Source organism: Acanthisitta chloris, unplaced genomic scaffold (genome assembly GCF_000695815.1).
Source record: "Acanthisitta chloris isolate BGI_N310 unplaced genomic scaffold, ASM69581v1 scaffold14984, whole genome shotgun sequence".
NCBI lineage: Eukaryota > Metazoa > Chordata > Aves > Passeriformes > Acanthisittidae > Acanthisitta > Acanthisitta chloris.
In genome coordinates, this window is record NW_008668902.1 from 9,640 (window position 1) to 25,124 (window position 15,485).

At 46.1% G+C, this 15,485-nt stretch overlaps 1 protein-coding gene across 1 annotated transcript; it reads right to left on the reverse strand.

Moving 5' to 3' along the window:
* Positions 1–9,901: 9,901 nt before the first annotated feature.
* On the reverse strand, positions 9,902–14,504 carry TLR4 (toll-like receptor 4). Its single transcript, XM_009073130.1, has 3 exons — positions 14,397–14,504; positions 13,401–13,567; positions 9,902–12,161 (listed from the first exon to the last, which is right to left on the reverse strand). Exons 1-3 carry the CDS (start codon positions 14,502–14,504, stop codon positions 9,902–9,904), a joined length of 2,535 nt encoding a protein of 844 aa, XP_009071378.1.
* Between the last annotated feature and the right edge of the window lie 981 nt (positions 14,505–15,485).

Genomic DNA, 15,485 nt, shown 5'->3' on the forward strand with positions numbered 1-15,485 from the left:
AGCTGCCTGTCCCCAGGAGGAGCAGGTCCCTGCCAGAGCTTCAGCATCTGGATCTCTCCAGTGGAGCAGACTGGAGGCCTCCACACATGGGGGGATGTCTGACAAGGTCTCCCAACACAGTCCAGCAAGCACGACTGCCATCTGCTAAAGTTCATGTGACTGAAATGCATCCGGGAATTGCATCACCACCACACAGCACAGACAATAGCACCTTCTCCTTTTATTTTCCACTTTATTTGGCATCATCTCTACTGAACTATGCCCACTGCCTTCTGCCAGCTCACACAATTAGGGCTGCAGTAGATCTGCAGTAGTGCTGCTTTCCCCATTTCTCCACTGTTGTTTGAGTCTAGCCACTTACAATGTCTTGGAGGGCCACAAGCCATCACCAGCTTATTTACAGCTAAAGAATGTCTTCTAAATGGAGTTCCAAGCCAAAACCCTGCTCCAATAGCTCTCCCTGCCATGAACAAATGCTGGGAGAGCTCAAGAAGAGGTGATGCACTTTGGCCCAGCATTCATCTCCTCTGGTTGTTTTGCCTGCTGTTCCTTCCTCTCCAATATACATCTCCTTGCTAAGCCCCAGATTTTATAAGGCTGTTTCATTTTCAGCCTTTTGCTGCAATAATAAAGCAACTAGTCTCTTATATTTTGCTTTAAGGACATTGAATAAGCTGGAGCCTGGGTGTGCTCATGCCTGGCATGACTTTGGGAAGGATGTGAGCCTTTCAGGATGCCTGGACCCATTCCAGGCCAGCCCTGAGCTGGATAGCTGGGTACCCAACCTGGACCACCTATCCAGCCTGCACCTGCCTTGAGGTCCTGTCCAACCCACCCAGGCTCATACCTGCTTATTGCAGGATGTATAAAAAAAGTCTGATAAAATCATGGTGAGAGGAATGACAGGCTGAGGAGGTTGAGGCTGTTCACCCTGGAGAAGAGAAGGTTGCATGGAGAGCTCATAGTGGTCTATCAGTATCTGAAGAGGCTCCAGGGAAGCCAGAGGGGGACTCTTTGTTAGGAGCTGCAGTGACAGGGCAAAGGGTAACAGGTTCAAATTGAAGGAGGGAAAATATAGGCTAGATATTAGGAAAAAGTTTTTCCCTGTGAGGGTGGTAAGATACTGGCACAGGTTGCTCAGGGAAGTAGTGGCTGCCCCAACCCTGGCAGTGTTCAAAGCCAGGCTGGATGAGACCTTGAGCAACCTGGTCTGGTGGTGAAGTTTCCCTGCCCAGGGCAGGGGGTTGGGATTGGATGATCTATAAGGTCCATTCCAACCCCTAAAATTCTATGATCCATCAGCTGAACTGGAGCAGCCACCTCAGCATGAGAGGAAGTTGTCCAAACCAGAAATTACTGCTTCATAACAACAATACCTTCATGTCACCCACACCATCCCCACAGCCAGAAGACCACAGATGACAGCAAGTCACCTCAGCGTGACCACACTGCTGTGACATACCCTCCAATGCACACACCTCCACGCACACAGATGTTTCATCAGCTGCCTGACAGGGCTGGCAAACCCTGTCTCAGAGCTGTGCTGTGGTTACCAGCAGCAAAGCCATTAAGCCCCTTTTGCAGCCCCATATGCATTCACTTCATGCCTTTAATCCTGACAGCCCAAGTAAATTCCTCCTGAAAAGAAACGAAAACCCTTGTTCCCCCTCCGTGAGCTGCTTCTTCTTGTTAAATGTCATTAAAAGCAGAACCCACACTAACATAGTCCTTGCTGAAGGTTGAAACCACCTTGACTGTAATCCTGGTGTGGCACTGGATGGGAAAAAAAAAAAAAAGCAAAAACCAGATACTTCTTCCACTTCTCTGTCAGCTCCACTTCGCATCAAAATCTCCTTTGTATGTCACACAGCTATTAAAGTTGTGGATCGTGGCTCAGTGTGTGTGTGTGTGTGTGTGTGTGTGTGTGTGAATGTGTGTGAGTCTGTGCCTGTGTCTTGGAAACTGGGTCACCCGGAGAGCTCTCCCTGAAAACTCTGTCCTGACAAATCCAGCCTGGCAAGACTCAAAGATACCCCTTCTAATGTTTTTCTGCCTCCCATCATGCTTTGAAAGAAGCAAATAATACTACTTTCTGCTGTATTTTTGTATCTTTTATTCAGCAGCTTCCTGAGGTAAATAACCTCCGGCAGGCAAATCCGAGGGGATGCTCCTATCTCGTTTGCTGTCTGCTCACACTGAAATCATGATATACTTTGCTTTCATGATGCTTTTTATAAAACATTCCTTTTTTTTTTCCAAGAGAAATGGCTATCAAGGAGGGCAAGAAACTCCCCACATTTGGCTCAGGCTTCAGTCCCAGCATCTTATCATCCTTATCTCCCTGTTGCAGCCCCAGGGATGCCAGGAGGGAATCTCCAGAGCCCATGGCACCTCCTCATTCCACAGGGATCTCCATGAGCATCTCCCTGGCCAGGGCAGAGGGCTACTTCTCAGCCAGGACACTTTTCAGCAGGCAGGCATCCTTTAATTTCCATCAAGGCTCTGAATAACAAAGCTCAGACAGTTTCTGTCTGAAGCTGAGGGGTGAACCCTGTCACCCACCTGTCCTCAGAGGTGGAGGGAACCAGCAGAGCATAGAGTGGGGCTGGCCCAGCTCAGCACCAGCAACATCCAGGCTGCTGGAGGGGGCACAAGGTGGGGAACTGAAACTTGCTGACTCTGTGCAGAACAGAAAGAGGCAGCCCACAGTCTTGGGAGGAGCATAGAGGGGGAAACCTGTGGGTTTTCTTATTAACAACTTATTTTAATACTTACAGCATTAAAGAAGGGATGGCAGAAAGAAATACCAGGGCAGGGAGGGCTCTAGTGCTAAGGCAGAATTGCAAAGAGTGTCCTAGGGGCCAAATACAGGGTTTTGTTTGTGTGTGTGTGCATATGTGTGTCAGTGCACTTATTTCCCTTAGAGAAGGCAAAATTTAAGTGACCACAAACAGAGCCAGTGACAGGAAAGGAGCTGGGAGGATTTGGCTTCAGACAGATGTTTGCTGGCCTGGAAGAGAGATGTAGAGGAGGATTTCAAAATCCCAAGATGAGGGAAATGGAGTTGAGGAACAGAAAGAGCCATTTTCATGGTCTCTGGTTTAGTCTCTGTCTGTCTCTTAGTGCTTCACTTCAGTAAATCACAGTGTGCAGGTTGTGAACCAACAGAGAAAACAAGGCAGGGCACAGATAACAGGCAGCATTTATCACCTAAGGGGGCTTGGCAGCACCCAAAGCCAGGCAGGGATGGTAGTGTGCCCTTCCCAGCTGAGGAACTGCAGCCTGGGAGCAGGGAAGGGGGCACAGACTCCCACCAGATCCATCACAGAGACAAGAAAAGGAGAGATACTTCCAGCAGGCATTACCTTGTGAATCCCACCGTGCAGGAGCTGAGCCACCCAGAGCATCCCAGCACTGCCCCATCGGGCAACTTTGGCTTTGTTTTGGGCTACTGAGTGCTAACCTAGATGCCTGTGGTAGATGGGTGGATGTGTTAAACTGGACCACCAGGCTGTAGGGAGGGGGGGACAAAGGGTATTAGTCTCCTCAAGCCTGTTCCGTGTCCTCTGGCTAATGTATTCAGCAGTGAGTTTAGGGGATCTCAGGAGAATGAATTGTCAGAGCGTCGGAAGCAAGAGATGGCAGGGGAATTACTGCTAATCCTTTTTTGTGGGACACAACACTCCAAAGGATTTAAAGGCTATTCAAAAATGTAGAAAAAAAAGCACCAAACCCACAAGGACACCCCTCCCTTCTTTCATGCGTTTTGGGTTGGTCACTTGCTGCTGGCTGGGAGCTGAAAAAGAAAAGAGAAACTTCGAGGAGAGGGAAAGGATGAGAAGGGGAGAAGAAAAGATAAAGACTGGAGATTAGATCTGGAGAAAAGCCGATCTTACCCTCTCAGGGAGTGTAGGCTGCAATTAAATCTCTTTTACCTAACAATACCCTATTGTTATTTGCATAGTACTCGAGATGCGGCGATAAGGGAGGAAGGAGCTGCAGACAACGGAGGCTGCAGTTGTTCTTGTAAATCCTCCGGCTGTGGCCTTCAGCCCTATGGGTATAAGCAGAGTGAAGAATAGCAAATCGTGGTCTGGAGGACTTTTTGTATGTACCTGTTCACTCCCTCTATATATCGAGTAGCCTGGCAGGCACTAAGGGAGATCTGGGCTGGGCTGTTTTTGCTCTCTGGAGCTCTGCAGAGATGCTGAAGTGCTTTCATTTCAGTCACCTGCACCAGCTGGAGCCCCAGGGGCTTCCAGGCTCCATCCTGTCACCTGCACAACACGGCTGGTACCCAAGTGATGCTCATTTCCATCCCTCTGCACAGACCTGAGTCCTGAACCAACACTCACTCTGGAGTTGAACAACCCCAATTCTCTTAGCCTTTCCTCATAGGAGAGACTGCTCCATCCCTCTAATCACCTTTGTGGCCTCCTCTGAACTCACTCCAACAGACCTGTGTCCTTCCTGTGCTGAGGCCCCCAGAGCTGGAGGCAGCACTGCAAGCTGGGTCTCACCAGAGCAGAGCAGAGAGGCAGAATCCCCTCCCTCACCTGCTGCCCATGCACTAGAAAAACATGCAAAGCATCATTTTCATTCAGGATGTCTCAGGATGAGGTTTCAAGAGGGCAAACCAGGCTCTCCCAGCAAGAAAGTTTTAGGATGAGAACCTCACAGGTCCTAAATCTGGGCCTTCCCCAGCAGGACTTGCTGACCAGAGTAGAATTCCCATTCCAGGAATGATGGAAAACACACCACCACTGCCTTAGTTGCTCTCTGAACAGGCACTGGTAGGCAAAAACCTGTTTTAAAAGTAGCTTCTCAGAGATCCTGATTCCAAAACATTTTCTTATCACCATTATGCAAAAAAAGTAGCACTGACAGAGTCTCCACATGAATTCTGCCTTGTAGGTTCTTTAGTTAGTGCTGGAAACCCTAGGACCAAGCCACCTCCAGCACCTGGGATTCACCCAGCTGCTAAATTGTGGCCACTCTCCCTCCTGAAATCCTGCACTGATCTCTTTCCTCTTCTTTTCATTCCTTTTTCTTGCTTTCCAAGGCTTTCAACTGAGCTGCCCTCAATGATGTAATATTTCTGTCTATGCTCAGAGCAGCACTGCAGGGTCCAGGCTGGTGGATTATTGACTTTGCCCTCTATGTGACCTTGAGGCTGAGGAAGGTGAGTGCTCCTGGCAGATGGGCTCTTCTCTGCACATCATGCTTTGCTGTCATTTGTCCCAGTTCTCAGCCTGAGCTGTGATGGCAAAGAACAACTTATTAAGGAATTGCTTCTTTCCTCCCAAGTTCAGCTGCTCTCAGGCTCAGGCAGTTCGTATCGATCGACTGCACCTACTCAAGATGTTTCGCAAAAGGCACTTAGTGAAATTCAGTCCAGGGATTCATCAGTGGTTTTTACTGCCTGAACTACATGTGGGATACAGCCAGGAGAAGGTTTGACATTCAGAGGGGCAGGGGAAGAGATGACATGGAAGAGGAATTGCTATTTTGTCAAAAGTTTTGCTTTTCAGAGTGATACAAAAATAAAAAAAATGTGATTTTTACCATAAAATTAAATTTGTTTGTTGTTTGTTTGTTTGTTTTATTTGGCTATATGGGAAACATTTTTACATTTTGGAGCTGTTTTGGGAGTGTTGTCAGATGATATAAATGGAAACAAATTCCAGCATGAAAAGGTCCTCTGAGAAACAAAAACATAAGCCTAAATCAACATATTTTAAATGACACTATAGAGCAATTTACCTTTTATTTGAAATCCTTCTTTCCAACCCCTCCAAAACATTTTAAACATCACTGTTTCCATGTACAGTATCTGTTCCAAAATTACAGCCCCATGCAATACTAAAGCAGAAACTCTGCTAGGACAATTTCTGTGCCATAGATTCACTATACTACCTCATTAAATTCCACAAACCACCTACAAAATAACATTTCCCTATGGACAAATACTCTTCCAGAGAAGTTTCAACCTGTTCCTGTCAAGTATCAGTTGGTCCAAAGAAACCAGCTGCTTTTTCTTGTTTTGTTGATTTTTTTTAACTGACACTGGGAGTCTGTGCTCAGACTCAGAGAGGCCAAGGGAGCATTTTCACAGTGCTGCTCCTGCAACCAGCCAGATCCAGGCAGGCAGCAATGCACATGGCTCTGGTTTTCAGCTTCTGCAGAATGTCTCTGCTACAGTGTGGAGCCCACAAATGCAATCACACTAATGAGGGCTTGGTCTGTTCAGAGCCCTCACTGCAAACCACAGCTTGGTGATGCCAGCACATCATGATGTCCTGCCCCTGAGACATCACCCTCCTCGGGGCAAGGAGCTTCCTCTGTACTGGCATTTTGCATGGGTCAAATAAAGCACATAGTGAAACCAGAGCACATCCCCATTACAAATGAAATGGCTTGGATGCAACAGCTCTTTGGAGCTTTGTCTCCATCTGTTTTTATGACCTGGGTAAAATAGATGCTTTAATAACTGGAATATGTTCAGTTATTTACATGAGAGATGAATGCAGACCGGCACTGAGATTTGGTTGGCTGCTCAGTTATTCACCCAAATGAATAAATCATGGCAAAGCTGCTTGCTGCAGAGTGAGCCCTTGCAAACAACAGGGCATGCCAACAGGTTTGGAGGCATGAGAACAGGTTTGGAGGCATGAGGTTTCCTTTGGAAATGTGCTTTCTGTAATGAAGGCAAATGGATATCAGTGTCTCTCCATGAACCACAATATTTCCCCCATTTATAGCATTGGGAAAAGTTGTTTTGAGCCTTCCCAAAACAAATCTACTTTTTCTCTGCTGGTTGAATGTTTCACACTACTATTCAAGATAGTTTGCAAAAGACACTTAGTGAAATTCATTCCAGGGATTCATCAGTGGGTTTTATTGCCTGAACTACATGCAGGATACAGCCAGGTGTTGATAGTCCATGGACTAACATAATCCTGGATCTGTTGTGGAAAGTCTCAGCAATGAAAAAATCAGCTTGTGTCTTCATCCTGCACTTGAGTCACAACAACCCCTGCAGTACTCCAGGCTGGGGGAAGAGTGGGTGAAAAGATGCACATTGGGAAAGGACATGGGGGTGCTGGTCAACAGTGGTTGAACATGAGCCAGTGTGTGCCCAGGTGGCCCAGAAGGCAAATAGCATCCTGACTTGTATCAAAAATAGTGTGGCAGCAGGACCAGGGAAGTGATTGTCTCCCTGTACTGTGCACTGCTGAGGCATCTCCAGTCCTGTGTCCAGTTCTGGGCTCCTCACTGCAAGAAAGACATTGATGTGCTGGAGCTTGTCCAGAGAAGGGCAACAGAGCTGGGGAAGGGTCTAAAGAGTAAGTCACAAGAGAAGTATGAGGAGCAAGTCATATGCATCTCTACATGCATGGAGGGAAACAGGAGAGACAGTGACTGGGGCTCCAGAGCATGAACCTCTCCCAAACCCCTCTGTGTTCTGAACAGCCTCCAGTCTCTGTCTCACTGCTCCATCTCACTCCCACTTCCAGAAGTTATCATGGGGTTTATGCTTTTCTTTGGGCAATAAGGAAGCCTGGGGCAACTCACATATCCGTGTCTGCTGTGGAGACTCTGAATAAGAAGAGAAAAACAAGTAACCAGTTCCTTTTTTAATTGTACAGGTGGGAGCCTTGTCTCAGCATCACTCCAGCTCTCCTGAAGTTGCTTTGATACTCAAACAAACACTCCCTTTTTAAATAATACTGTCCTAAATCCTTATTATAATGCCCAGAACCACTCACAGGCTTTCAGAAACTCATAATTATAATCAAGAATCACAGGACTCTGTGCTTTGTGCCAGAAATACACTACACTGAATTGTTTGTAGAGGAGCCACGGAGAGAGAGAGTGAGGCAGAAATGCAGCTTCAGTGCTGTTCAATTCAGAAGCAGGAACTCCCACCTTATTTAATTTTTCCTCTTTTGTTTCCCAATTTAACTTGTAGCTGTTGAAATCCAGGTTAATATTTGCTTTGTCCTCTGTGCTCTCCTTTGGCCTCAATCCAGGGAACATCGAGCTGTGCCCTGGTTTATTGTCCCCCACCAGCTCCAACAGACTCTGTCCCTGGAGGAGGTGGAAGGTGGAGGTGGAAAGGTGAGGAGGAAGGTTTGCAGGATCCATCAATCACAGTGGAGCTAAGGGGCAGTGCACTCTGGGAATTGCTGCACCAGTAGTTAGCACATGCAAACCAAATTCTGGGCAAGAGAATGCAGCATTGAGCTTAGTTTTATCAAAGCTTCATCTCATGGGTCACAAAAAAGTTTAGAGGGCTGTAGGGTTTTTTGGTAGTGTTATCTGGCATAGCACATAGAGAGGGAGCTGTGATTCAGCTTTTGCCAGCACAAGGACCTAGCTCTCCCTCTGTTTGAAATAATGCCTGATGCTGATCCCTGAGCACTGGCTGCCTCAGAGATAGTGCTGACTGGTGCTTAGAAAAGGGAGCTGGATCAGGCCCTCCCTTCTGAATAAATATCAGATCTGATTCACCACTCAATTGCTTCTGTTTTACCTCTGCAGAACATCATTGATTATAGAAGGATTTGCAAGTTTAAAACTAGAGTAATTCAGTGATTAATCCCAACTAAAGCCTTTGGTAAATAGAGAGCAATACTCCCACGCTATCCAATATCCGACACATCGATGGAGTGCTCTGTAATATGATTCCATGGCATTTAGACTTTCCTTCCCTTTATTCAGGGAAGTGCTGAGATACATTTGGTTGAGCTAACCCAGACTTTTCTCCTCTATCTCTTCTCCCTGCAAAATGTCAGGCATGTTCTTAGTGAAACAAAGGTAAAACTCCCCCATCCAGTGACTGTCCTGTTCCAGGCAGCAGCTGTGCCCTGGGAAAGGCTGAGCACACATGCTGATCTGAAGTCCCTTTCACACCATGGAGACTCCTGCAGCACCTTCCAACAGTGAATTAAGGCTAGTTTAGAGAGTGGAAAGCTTATTCTAGAACTGGCTGGCTGTAAACATAAAAACACTTTGCTCAATCTTGTTCACATAGGACAGTCCCACACAGTATATCCAGAAACATCAGGTGAGGAGAAACAGTTGGAGAAAAGAAGTATTTGACTTTAAAGTTGTTAAACATTTCTATGGCTTGTTCTGGTCCCAGTGGTTTTTGGATCCCACAAGAAAACCCTAAAGTGCTCTCTCAAATGCTATATATAATGTGGATATAACCAAGAGTTTCAGGTAATGGTTTTAATATTTCATCTTGGTCTAAAGAAAACTGAACAAAACATACTGGGGAAATTTCCCACCAATGGAAACCTCTCTCCCTGCTGATGACATAACTGCTCAGCTTCACTGAGTAGCTGCCAGGTGGTGTGTGCTGTAGGAACCCCATTGCTCACTGGAGGGGTTTTCCCCTGAGTCATGGTGCTTAAAGAGGCAAACACAAGACTTTCTGAATCCAAACTTTGCTTCTGTTTCCAACCAGTTTTAAAGTCAAGAACCCTGTATCTTTACTCTGCCCTGGAGACCCTGCGTTCTGCCCAAAGCAACAGACCCTGAAGTTCCACTGGGCAAATGGCTCCAGGACTCAAATCCAGTTTCAGAGGCAGACAAATGACAGTAAGAGCAGTTTGTCTGTTCACTGACCCACCAGACCTGTGTGGATTGCTGGACCAGCTTTGGTTGACAGCCACAAACATGGAGCTCAGGCAGGTATAGCTCTTCTGGCTCTTGTCACTCTTTAGCTTGCAAGTTTGCTTGAGAAAGGGTGACCAGCAAGACAGGTGTTTCTGTAGTGCTTTTGCAGTGCCTCCATCCACTCCCTCTGACTGCACAGCAACAGAAGAACCAACGTCTGACCACCATCCATCAGCCAAGGCCAGGACAGGAGAGCAGGCATCGCTCTTTATCTTCACATGAGCTTTATCTCCTCTTGATTCCAATTTCTGCCCTCTAGCAAGACTCCTGTCAGCTGTCTCATGAAGATTTGCTTACTTATTTCCTTGTTTTTCCACTCCAGGTAGGTGTTCCTCCTCAGGTATCGGGACAGTCCCAGCCTCTGTCTCAGCAAGGCCTTATCTACTTTTTCTAGTACAATCATGATGATTCCAGCCTTTCCCTCAACAAGCTGCCAGGACTGGGCAATGTCAAACTCAAAGCTACACCACTTACTTTCCAGAAAGTCAGTAGAGATGACTGCAATGACATTTCTGCTACTGAGAAAACCTTCTTGGATAATATTGGTGACAACGGGTACCCCTGGTAGAAAATCCCTGTAGTACAGACACAGGTGGAAGGGAGGTGTTCCCCCTTCTAAGGGTTCCACCAGCTCTTTTATCACCCATTCTTGATCTTTGCTGGAGTGGATAACAAAGGCATCATAGGTGTCACCTCTTTCTGCAGAGTGTTTGCACCCACTGAGCAGCACCAATGTGTAGTATAGCTGGAAGTAGTACTTGTAAATCAAGAAGAGGGACACTGCTACAATGAGGAATACGAGCACTAAGAAGGTCACTTTCCTTGCATTGACATGGCAGGAGGACAGGTCAAAGCTTGACAGGTTGACATTCTTCATGTCCACAGGTGTGTGGCATATCATCAACTCCTTGTTCTGCAGTAGCTCCTGCTTTTCCTTGACCCATTTCAGAAAATTTAGGTGTGCACAAGAGCAGTCAAACAGGTTTTGAGAGATGTCTAACAGGACCAGGCTCTCAGGCAGGATTTCCAGGGCTGAGTCCAACAGAACAGTCAGCTGATTGTTACTGAAATCCAGGACTCTGAGGGCTTGGAGAGGCTGGTAGACTCCAGGATCAAAAGTCAGGAGCTTATTGTTGCTGATGTTTAGCTCTTTTAGTTCAGAGAGGGCATCAAATGTGCTTCGATCCACCTGGACTAACATGCAACTTGAAATATCCAAGGTGTGGAGGTGGCTTAGGTTTTTGAAGTTGTTTGCCAGCTTATTGTTCTCAAAGGAGTTGCCTGACATCTTGAGCACTTGCAAAGAGTCCAAGCCACAGAATGTACACTGGGAGTGAACGTGAGTTTTGGTATGGGAAATATCAAGGTAAATGAGTTTCCGAAGGGATAGAAAGACAGGGAAGGAGCCAGGGCCAAATAACTTTGTGTGCTGTAAGTCCAAATATAACAAATTCTTCACATTAGTGAAATCTCCAGACAAGTGGATAGCAGAATTGAAGCTTAGGTTCAAGTGTTTCAAGTTTGAACAATTTTGAAACTGAGGGGAGCAGCACTGTTTGAAGGAGAGGCGATTCTCACTCAAGTCTATGACCTCCAGCTTACTTAAATTCTCAAATTTCTGCTCAAAACTCTTGAGGTATGTGCCCTTGGTCATACGAAACACTCTCAGCTCCTTGAAAAGAGAAATGTTCTTAGCAGGCACTTCATCAAAATCACATTTCTTGCATTCCAGCTGCTTCACTTGAGAGAACATAGGAACCTCTGATAGCACCTCAAGTCCAAGGTCCACCAACCTAATACTGGAAACGTTGCTTATGCAGTTAAAAAGAGTGTCTGTATTACTGCGAAATTTTCTGAAACATATTAAGACAAACTCTTGCATCTGTACCTGGCACAGTCCACTCAAGAGTCCTCTCTGAAATTCTCTCAGTCTCCACTGGTCACTGAATTCTCCAACTATTAGTCTATTGACCTGTAAATCCTTCAGGCCTAGAAGAGAAGTGTGCATCACGCTGAAGTTCTCAAATGTGGACCTTAGAACCAGCTCCCCAAGGTGAATCTTTGCAAAGGACCCTGGCTCTATGCATTTTATATTATTCAGGGAAAGCACTAGCATAAGGTTGAGCCTGTTCCCTCCCCTCAGAGCATCAAGGTCTCCTTTGGAAATGTATGTGATATTGTTAGAGCGAAAGTTCAGGTGCCTGAGAGAGGTCAGGTTGGTGAAATACTTGGGAAGCTTCAATGAAGCAATGTTGTTGTGGCCCAAATTTAGCTCCTGCAGGGTATGCAAGTGTCCAATGGGCAGGTCATTCAGAGAGGATGTGTTGGTTTCCACCAGTACTAGCTTTTTCAGAGATGTTAAGCCATTGAAGGCTGCTGTCCCCAGGTACTGGAGGGAATTGGCAGTTAAAATTAAGGTGGAAAGTCTATGAAGATCCATAAAGGAGTTATCTTCTATTGTATGGAGGTGGCACCTGTTGGGCAGGAAAAGAGAATAGAAGTGCATGAAACACTGTTCCTTTCACATTCACTAACACTGCAGCACTAAGTGCTGCTGTGACATCCTCAGGCTCAGCCTTGCGTTGGAGATTGGTTTGGCTTTGCTGTGTTGGGCAGAGTCAGCAACCCTTCCACAGCAGGAGACCTCCTCTCACCTCCTCCTTCCTCTGGAACTGAGGTTCAGCTGCAGAACAAGAGACCTTGAGCCACAGTGAAGGTCAAAACTTCATGCAGGCAGCAGGAAAGAAGAATTGTAGCTTTCTGTTTAGGCCAAAGTGACATTGTGATGACCATCACTGGTGGTAGAACCAACCAGATACAGTCCTCCTTTACCTTTTGCACCCTCACAGCCTTCAGACTGTCCCCTCAGTCACATCTGGGCATGGTGCAGCTGTGGCAACACTCACAACTCTGTCAGCAGATCTGCTGCTGATGTCTGAGAGGGAGCAGACCCCAGGCCATGTTGGCTCTAAAGAAAAGGAAGAGTGTGGCCACCTAAAGATGGTTTCCTGTGGGAAGATCCAGAATTTGAGACTCAAATCCGTTATGCAGTGAATTCCAGCAAAATTAGTTTTCTAATCCAGAAAGTGTTTTAGAGCAAACGTGCTCTGCCACTCAGTCACTTCAGAGCTGGAGCTGTGATGGGACTGAGTGACATTTTTCAGTGAAACAATTTACCCAGAGAAACTGTTGTCTCAAGTCAATGGAAATTATACATCAATTCAAATTTGCTAATAAGCCTCCCCCATGTAGTCCCCCAGATATGTGAGGAGAAGGGAAAAGAGAATATGTTGATATTTTAAAACAGCCTTTTAGAAAATGAATGTACCTTCACCTTAATTTTTTTTTTGAACTGTGATTAGAAAAACAGCTCACCCAAGATGTTCCACTTCAGAGTTTTTGTAACAGTGAAAAGTCTGACATTTTTCTTGTTCAGAGACAAGTAAAACATCTTCCTCCTCCTTCTCACATGCCAACCTACAAGATCAGACTGACAGACCCAGCTCTGCACGGAGGGTTACTGCACTCAGTAACTGGACTAAAAGCTGCACATCACTTCACCAATGGGATGTGCAAAATCATGGACACAGGGATAAAGACACAAGCAAAACAAGCCCTGAGTAGCCAAGACCAAAAGACCTCAAAATAAGCTACCACAGTGGTCCACCTGGTGAAGGAAGACTAACCAGTATCCTCATAAAAGAGCTCATTACCTGGAAAGATCCAGAAGCTGCAGTTCAGGGACTGCTGAAAAATAATTTGACCAGAGTGATTCCAGATTGCTAAAACTCAGATCCAGGTTCTGGGTTGTATTTGGGACTTCAGCAGTAACTCCAGAGATGTTCAGTCCTGTGCATCTGAAAGTTGTGTTAGGGATGACCTGTAACAGTGGCAGATCCAGTCATGGTCAACATCTGCTCTTCATGAAGTGCCAGAACACTACACTGTCAGGAAAGCAGGAGCAGCAGAATGACTAATCTTGCAGGTCATTTCTAAATGAGCTACCCTGAGTTTTAGGAAATAATCTTGTACTTCCTAAGCATCTTTCCCACTTCTAATAGAACCTACTCCCTAGGAAGAGCTACATTTCTTGCTGATTGAAGCAGATGGAAACTACAGGACAGTGTTCCTCGAGGCTGTGGATGAGGCAGCAGCAACATTGTGAGAGAGTCAGTGAGACAAACACATACACAGGTACTGTGTGTCCAGGCTCAGCTCTCAGCTCTGCTACCCTGCAGATAATCAGGCAGCCCAAACCAAAGTGATTCTGTAAGTAATAATTGTCAGCAAAACTTTGCAAAATGCAGTTGGTCAGTGTCAGGAACTTGGGATAGTGGAGATATGACTCTGCAATTCAAATCAGGAAAAAGTACTGTATTTTGCAGAATTTATAGACAAGGCTTGGATCTCTTCCAAGGGAAACATAATCTGTTACATTAACTATACTACAGCACCCTCAGAGGTACAGAAAGCCAACAAGAAGAAAAGGTTCATCGGTTCACGCTCTGGTTCTGGTTCTCAAATGTTTTTGAGACCAGCATTTCTTTCAAATACTTCAATTGCCTTGGTAACAACCTTGGGGAAAAAAGAGATGAGCTTTCCTAAGACAACTACCAGACAACAGGCTTCATGCACAAATCTCCCAAACAGAGGGAAAAGTTGCACCAGAGAAACTCCAAGGATTTTGTGCTCACTTTGAGCTGACATACCTCCAAGCAGGGCAGGCTGAGGAGGCAGCGTGTCAGTGGTGATGGGACAAGTGCCAGCTGCAGCAGCACCAGGAGGGTCCACGGGGGAAGAGCTCCTCTCCTGGGCATCTTCAGGAGGCCAGGAGAGCAGGAGAAGGCAGCATGGGTGTCACTCAGAGCCCTGGAGCAAGAAACCTCCTGCAGTGCCAAGAATTGTGTTTCACCACTCCTGCTTCTCACTGCACGTCACTCAGAGTTGCAGAGAACAAGGGAAGTGAAACTGGTTTCTAGACACACTCCGAGTGAAATTTTCTGCTTGAAATTGTTTTTGTAAAAAAAAAAAATGGTTAAAACAAACCCACAAGAAAAAAGGAAGTAATGACAGGTATAATTGGGGTTAGAAATTAAAGAGGAATAAGGGTTACATCAGTGTCACTTGACTTGATTGCTTCTGATTAGCTCAGGTCAAATGGGAAAAAAAAAAAGGGAATATTTTGTGAAATTCTGAGCCCAGTTTCTGGAAAGTCATGCTCCACATCCAGAATCCAAATGCACTGCATAGAGCAAATGACTCTCTGCCTTTGTACTCCTGCCATGCTCCCAGCTTCATTGCACCAGCACGTAGTGAAGTGCACAGCTGGGACAGATGTTTTCCTGAGCCAGGTAAGCACAGGTTTATCTCTGCCTGAGCTCTTATAAACATACATCCAGATTTTATCCATCTGGTTGGACCCTTATAGCTATTATTGCAGGAACAAGTTGAATGTGACCAGGCAGAAGGAGTCAGTACTGGAGTTTCAGAGAGGTCAGAGTTGTGGTCATGCACATCACATCCCTCCTCACCCTTCCCATGCAGGGTGGGTTACTGGGGGCAGCAAAAGGGAGAGGCACAAACAGTCCAGCTGGGCTTAGAGCTGCTTTCTGCACTGGTCATGCCTGAATCTCCCCTGTGAGGACAGGCTGAGAAAGTTGGGACTGTTCAGCCTGGAGAAGAGAAGGTTCCAATGGAGACCCCATAGTAGCCTTTCAGTATCTGAAGGGGCTACAGGGAAGCTGGAAAGAGACTCTTTCTAAGGAGCTGCAGTGATAGTGCAAGGGGAAACAGGTTCA

Coding starts and splice junctions, on each gene's coding strand:
- TLR4 (XM_009073130.1), bottom strand. CDS start 14,504: ATGCCCAGGAGAGGAGCTCTTCCCCCGTGGACCCTCCTGGTGCTGCTG. Junction 13,568..14,396: donor TCAGCCTGCCCTGCTTGGAG/GTATGTCAGCTC, acceptor CCACTGTTACAG/GTCATCCCTAACACAACTTT. Junction 12,162..13,400: donor CAGCTTCTGGATCTTTCCAG/GTAATGAGCTCT, acceptor CCTGCCCAACAG/GTGCCACCTCCATACAATAG.